Source organism: Cornus florida, unplaced genomic scaffold (genome assembly GCF_030987335.1).
Source record: "Cornus florida cultivar Cherokee Brave unplaced genomic scaffold, ASM3098733v1 CherokeeBrave_3.0.0_Hap2_Chr08, whole genome shotgun sequence".
NCBI classification, from domain to species: Eukaryota; Viridiplantae; Streptophyta; class Magnoliopsida; order Cornales; family Cornaceae; genus Cornus; species Cornus florida.
In genome coordinates, this window is record NW_026775578.1 from 48111434 (window position 1) to 48119170 (window position 7737).

General features: G+C 32.3%; 1 protein-coding gene across 2 annotated transcripts; it reads right to left on the reverse strand.

Moving 5' to 3' along the window:
* Nucleotides 1–759: 759 nt before the first annotated feature.
* LOC132271628 (uncharacterized) lies at nt 760–5674 on the reverse strand. 2 transcript variants are annotated; one of them, XM_059773077.1, is made up of 3 exons: nt 5515–5674; nt 1379–1524; nt 760–941 (listed from the first exon to the last, which is right to left on the reverse strand). In XM_059773077.1, exons 1-3 carry the CDS (start codon nt 5672–5674, stop codon nt 924–926), a joined length of 324 nt encoding a protein of 107 aa, XP_059629060.1. In that variant the 3' UTR covers nt 760–923. The 2 variants fall into 2 exon arrangements, with proteins under 2 accessions (XP_059629060.1, XP_059629061.1); XM_059773078.1 differs by having other exon boundaries at nt 1379–1518; nt 5515–5670.
* Between the last annotated feature and the right edge of the window lie 2063 nt (nt 5675–7737).

Here is a 7737-nt window from a genome sequence, read left to right on the forward strand (position 1 = left end):
TATTTAGACTCATTTAACTAAATGTATTAGGTAGAAGATGTCTAACACGTTAATTAAGCATGTCTTGTTTATATTTGACTTAAGCATGTTGTGTTGCCAATCTGTTTATAACCTGCTTAGACTCGTTGAACTAAATGTGTTGGGTAAACTAGTGTCCCATTTGCGGTTAATTAAATGTAATGTTTCCCAACCAATTTCTTAAACAGATTATGTAGATCTTGTCATCGTGTTACCCCTTCAATAATTGTGTTGTCAATCACTCCATAATAGAATACTTGTATCATGGACTCATGACACAATCCAAATACAAGGAAAGACAAACCGAGACCTCTTTAATTTTGTCCCTCACCTAAGAGTGAAAACTTCATTCCAAAATTTAGATATCAGCCATCTTTGTTTAGCGAACAGCTGCTTAAAATTGCAAACAAATAGGCCTCCCAAGTTGCAAAACAATGCCTTTTTTCTGTACTTACCCAAAAATATATATATATATATATTTAAAATAATTTCATTTCCTTTAGAACACTATGTCCTGCCCTTTCACATAATAGAAGGATGAAATCTCAGTTGACAGACACAGTGAGAGCAAGATAGGATACATTGTTTGGTAAGCTTTCCCTCCATTATAGAGGAATTTTTGCAACATTAGCCCCCCAACTCCAACCCCCCCCCCCCCCCCCCCCCCAATCCAACGCTACCTTGATAGCTGACTGACCAGAATTGGAGATTTAGAAGGACTCACATGTAACAAGTTGACCGTGTGAAACGTCAGGCTTAATCAATAAACACATTGTTGAAATACAATACTTCATTGAAGCAGCAGTTTCATATAACAGAGAGTAGAAAGAAATAACAGACCAAATGTTGAAACAGTCGAATGTAGGATAGCCTACGACTCCCCCGCGGGTCTTTAAGTTGAATAATCAGAAGCAGCCACCCAACTGCAAAAATAGGCATTGAAAAATAGATTGATCAATATCTACTCAAAGAATTTAGAGTTGCAAAAAAATCTTTTGTTCCATTTCCTGCCTCGTTTAATAATTTGACAAGTATCATGGTACCGTCCAAAGTTCATATATCTATGACTTGGATTCTCCAATATTTATGTAAATTTGAATTGAATATGTTTAAGGAATTGCTGTCTGAACAATTAATCAATTATGTTTCGAGCAAGCAGATTCAAAAAGACACTCACAAATGATATTCCTTGTTGTATTACCTTTTTCTATTATCTTTTTATGAACAAGTAAAATCCTTATTGTATAACTGATGTGTTAATTAATTACTTTCAAAAAGGACTTCTCAGAATGGCTTCAAAGTCAAAAATCTTAGTTTCCTAATCCAACCCAAAAAAAATTTAGGAGGACAGTTTACGTACCAGAATAGCCTCTATCTCCCTCTCCGAAACTGGTGTGCGCTTTGGCTGAAGAGAAGCTTTCCCTCCAACAGCAGTGTTGGTGGGTGCTGCTGGGACATCTGACTTTGAAATGAAAAATTGATGTACTTCCCCATCTTTTGCTGCAACTTGTGTTTGAAATGAAGTAGAAATATTAATCAATAATATATAATATTAGGATTACTAATATATAGATGTGAAAGGTATAGAGAAACAACAATGTCTCCAGAATGGTCCATACACTAACAATTGTGGCCCTTACTACCACAAGAATTTGACTAAATCCCAATTTCAGCAGACGAGTGTAAGTTGGTCTTTTGTAGTCGGAATTGATAGATGAGATGTAGAATCTAATAAATTGTGAGGTCTAGCTTCAAGCCACAAGAGGATTTTTTTTTTTTTTTTTTGTCCCTTCATTTTCACTGGATAAAAAGTTTAATAAATTTTTTGGATACAGACTAGAAGATTTTCTGTCAATGACAACTTGGATCATTTGCTGTGGAAAGACTTTCCAAGCAGGCACTAAAATTTGACCCCATAGATTGTTTACACCAGACTATGAGTTGGTGAGGCAACTGAGCAGGCCACTTTCAAATCAATCCCAAGCGTCAACCAGTTAAATCATCACCTAAGGAAAAGCTTAAAAGCTCAGTTTGCTGAAGCAAATAGTCAGCTGGACAAAAGTCACAGCCAAAGAAAAATCCTTAAAAAAGACATTCTTCCAGTTTGCACCCACTGCAGAAGTGGCAGCCAACAGGCACCGGTTCTGCCACTTCCATATATTGCTCCAATCAATACACTAGAACACCAATTAAAGGTCAGCAGGGGTGCAGCCAAATAAAAATATTTGGGGGGGCCAAATTAATTAATACAAAATCAAATTTAAAAAATAAAATAAAATACTTGTAATTTTTTTAGTTCATTTTTAACATTAAGAGCATGTGTTTATAGATGATATGAAAAGAAAAATAGAGCAAATTAAGAACAGCTGAGGTTTTCAAGTGTCAAATCATAATAATGGTTATTATCATCATTTTTTACTATATTTTGAATTTATTAAAGCAACAGGTTTATTCAAATTTGAAGGGTTATAAGTAAATTTCATTCATAGACCATATCTATCAAAAAAAAAAAAAAAAAAAGTTCATTCACAAACCACATTTAATAATCATAAGGTAAACCATAAATAGATTTTTTTTTTATTTTTTTCAAAATTTGGAAAAGGCAAGATTTAATTTTTATATAAAAAATCACCATTAGTAACTATAATAATGGTTTTTTTTTTTTAACTATATTTTGAATTTTTTGAAGCAAGATGTTTATTCGAATTTAAAGGGTTATAAGTCATTTCATTCACAAATCACATTCAATAATCATAAGGTAAACCATAAATAGATTTTTTTTTTAGAATTTGGGAGAGGCAAGCTTTATTTTTTTATATACAAATCACCATTAGTAACTACTAACTACTCGTATAATTTAGTATCATAAATACAAAAATTTTGAAGAACCAACTTTAGTTTTTAGAAAAATTACCATTAATAACTATAATTTAGTACCTTAAAAAGATTTTACAAAAATTTTTGGGGGGGGGGGGGGGGGGCAATTTAATTTTATATAGAAAAATGACTATTAATATATATAATTTAGTACTAGTACTAAAATTTTGCCAAAAAATTTGGGGGGCCATGACCACCCCTGGCCCCCCCTACCTCCGCCCCTGCAGGTCAGCAATCTAAATCCATCATGAGATATTACTATTACCACACACAAGATTTTACTTGATATAATTCCCAGGGGCTAATGGGAAACTTCAGATGAAGTAGCTTGAGGAGGGGAAAAAAAATTCACAAATTTAAAATTTAAAAATATATCATTTAAAAAAAGATGGAAAAAGCTGGACTCGCTAATACTAATTCATCTAAGCAAGAGATAGCATTGTTAGAATAGATAATAAAAAGAGGCAAGGATAGGCTAGAAGCAAGTACTTTTTGAAGTGCACAGAAAACACAATTAGATCAATAATTAGAAAACACTAGAAGCAAGTACTTTTTGAAGTGCACAGAAAACACAATTAGATCAATACTTAGAAAACACTTGGGAAAATATATATAATAATGAGAAAACGACCTTGTTAAATTGGACCAAATCCTTCATGATGTATTTTCATGAACTACTTGATCCTCCACGAGAGTGTATGGTCGCCAGATGCTTTTGAATGTGGTAAGCACCTCTCACAAAGAAAACAAGATAATAGCAGAGGTATACTCTCTTTGAGGACCTGGTGCTAGATGCCAAAGTGCCCAAGTGAAGACCGGTTACAAGTCGTGTTTTTTACTAGAAACTATTGAATTTTCTTTTAGAAAAAAGGCCTACTATTTCTTCCTCTCCTTCTAGCTCAGTACCGAGATTTCATATTTCTTTTTCCATGTGAATTTCTCAAGAGTCAAGACCAAATTTCATTATTAGGGGTACTTCTCAAGAACCCTTCTTACTCATCACCTACTGGCCATTCTTCTTAAGTATCATTATTACCCATATATTTTAGTACCTAAATATTATGGAAAATTAAGACAGTAGAGCAATGACAAAACCTCATATATGATATATGTATTTATAATCTTAAATTCACTGCAAGACGTAACACAATCATATCTAGCATCCCTGCTCAATCACAGTAGTTCGAGAGACCAAAAATGATTGAAATCTTACCTCTAGCTGTTGTGATTGTGTGATTTAAATCTCTTAAATAGTTGATAGACAGATGAGTTTGTCAAAACAAGGTAAAGTTCAACCTTTGCAAGCTTTAGTTTAAGTCTTGAACATGGTATAGGTAATAAAAGTGCAAATACCTAATGGGTGAAATGTTTGTGTTTGAAGTTTGAACAAAAGTGAAATTTAGAATTACACACAAAGGACTAATTGTATGGGAATTTTTTTCATATTATCGAGTAAATGAACTTAACAAGCTTTGTCCCCCAAATCAGTTGGATGTGCATTTTTTCGTGTCTGTTTGATCTATCAATGGCACTACGTGTTTTCCATTTTAAAATATGCTATAATGCCTTCTGCCAGTGCTTCAATCCACAACCTCTTGGCTTTGCCGTTGTCCTTGCAGTGCCTTCCACTTGAAACATATTAATCCTTAAAAAGTACAACATAGCTCAATCCATGACTACGTCATCTATCAAGTAAACACGCTCATGACTTCTAAAACAAAACGTATCCAATTTTTCCTTCATCTTATGGGAGGGGGCAAAAAGCATTCCTTCACCGTCATAGCAACTTCCTTTGTACTTCTGGTCCTTGCGAGTACAATCATCGATCCTCATTACACCTTATCAACCCATATTATCCAAATTTCTCTTGCTTATCTTCTATAGGTGTGCCATCTAATTAACTTCGGCCAAATGACTTCAATTCTAATTGTAAATTTCTTGTCTTGCCACTTAACCATCTCAACGCCCTCCAAACTTTTGATTTCATTCCTATCCCTTCTATATCCAATAATTATCCCATACGAAAAACATGATCCAACTGACCATAGGAAGTGCATCTGGCCTTAATTACCTAACATTTTTTTATGTGTCAATAAGAACTAAATCAACATCAATTTGTTCCCAACTCAATCCAATGTGAAGGGTTAGCAAATGTCAAATTCCAAATTATTTTAAATGTCAGCTCAAATTATCCATTATAAACATAAATCTATACCAAAAGGGGAGGATCAAATAAGACCTACCCAGCAGATATATTGACCTAACAACAAAATAGAGTGGCCCAAACCCTGAAATAATCAATTCCCAGGCACTTAATCTAGCAATTCTTAAGACCCAGCAATTCTTAAAACCTCAAACTTCTTTTTAAATTTTTTATTTATTTTAAAAACATATGTGCTGATCCAGAACTGACTAACTACATAAAGATCAAACATGATTATATAGATAATGACCCAATAACAAATGTCAAATGAGCAAGAATAAAAAATAAAAATAGCATGTCAGATGACCAAAAAAACACAAAAAAAAAAAAAACCAAATTTAAGTTTTGAGGCCATTAAATTCAGAGAAGAAAGCAAAAATAAAGATTGGAAGGTAAGAGTGAGATGAAGGACATACCTGAGGTTGAGGGTTTTGGGTGTCTTTGTGGGAATTTTATTCTAGGAATTCTCTTCATCAAATGAGTTCCACCCATCTCTATCTCTCTCTCTCTCTCTCTCTTTCTCTGCAAACAAGTAAAGAATATCCAATTTCTTCTCCTTGTCCTCGGAGGGTCCATTTTGGTGGCAGCGGTCCAGCGGAAGTATCATCGGGTCAGCGGATGGGTCTTTCTTCCCCTAAACATACGACACCGTATTGCATGAAATACTGGATTTATATTTCTTAAAACATTATTCATTTTTTGATCCCAAAAAAAAAAAAAATAAATAAATAAAAATACTCATTTTCATATTTTCTGTTAATTGTGTGAATTTCGAATGAATTTTACAATAAGAGTGAAGTTAGATGAAACTGAGAGAGTTTTTAAAAAATATTCAAAGTCAAAAATTTTAATGTAACATAATATGGAGTTAAATTCAAGATGACCCAAAAAGAAAATTGCATTTAAAAATTTATATCTCGCTAATAACATGTAAAAAGTTACTTCAGATCATTCTGTTTTTAATTACTGGAGCGCTTTGGTTTTGTTTTTATTATTTTATTATTTTTTATATTACTTTTTTCTTTTTCCTACCAGATTTGGTGACCTATCTCAAATTTCACTTTAAAAGGTTTTGGCTAATGCTACTTATGCTATTATTTCATAAATAGAAAATGATATAAATCACTAATTTAGGTTTGTAATTTTGTATGGAGTTAGTGGCTATTTTTGTCAGTTTATTTGGTTGTTTTTAAAAGTAATCTTTTTAATATAGAAAAGATCTTAATATATACTAATGCTATTATTTCACTTTATAAGATTTTGGCTAATGCTACTAATGATATTATTTCATAAATAGAAAATACTATACTTCACAAATTTAGGTTTGTAATTTTATATGGAATTAGTGACTATTTTTGTCAGTTTATTTGGCTGTTTTTAAAAATAATTTTTTTACAGTAAGAAAGATCTTAATATATACTAATGCTATCATTTCATAAAAAAAATTCAGACACAACAATTATTTATTTATTTTGAAAGTTTGAGCAAATGGTATAAATATAAATTTTTTTTTTTTTTGGGCTTCGGCCTTAAAAAGGTAAACCATAGGCAGACAAGAGGGCTCAAGCCCAAAAAATGACCCAACCTACAAGACAGCAGCCCAATATCCCAAACAAACAAATATCCATCACAGTATTATGAAACCCAGGGCTAGGGCACCGTTAAGATTGGACTGAAGTTGAATACTTTTTCGAGTATTTTGATATACTCGAAAATAAAAAAGTTACTACAACGAAAACAACATGTACAATCGTGGTCCAAGATGATAAAAAATATTAGTGATGGCTAGAATCCTACCATCGGATTATAAGCAAATATTATCTAATATCAGGATTGCAAGAAAGAGTGTTGGTGAGTCTACAATGGAGTTTTACAATATAGAAAGTGGTAACAAAGATGATGATGATAATTTAAAATATACAATATACAATATACATACCATGACTGATAATTTAAAAGAACTATACACAGAACACGAGATGATGACAATGAACAGTTCAATGAGGGGCTTGGGGACTCTTGCCATCCAAGTAATCACACGAACCCCATATGTGAAGGAATCACAAGTTTCTTGTGTCTCTTTGTTCTTTATTTATTTATTTATTTTTTTTCGGGTTAGTGAATCAAAATTTTCTTTTCATCTATGAAATTTGTTTATCAATCACAATTACTGTGTTTTATCTTCATCATTGAGCCAAGGCAAGCCTTATTCTAAACCGTCTTGTTGAATTGACTAACCATTACAAGTCTACATGCATTTGGAACTAGTTGCTATTGAATTTCAAGTTGGACCCAGTCTTTCTCAATTTTTATTTTTTTAATTTTTAATTTTTATTTTCGATGTTGTCTGAAGAAGCTCCTAAAGTTTACAGAGGTAGGAAAGCAACACTAGTAATCCTAATCCACTTCACTTTTTAAGACAAAAAGAAGGGCTCTGCATTATTCAAGTGGTTTATCCAGCATTTCTTTATCCCAAATATGTCTTGGTCCTTTATATTTTTTAGAGAAAAGACCGTGGGTTGGTTTTAAAAGTTTAAATTATTAAAAAGTGTGTAACTTTAAACTTATATTTAAGGTCATAATTTTCGTTAAATACGAGTATGATTCTCGTTTTCGTAGTCATTAAAATACCTTTCTAA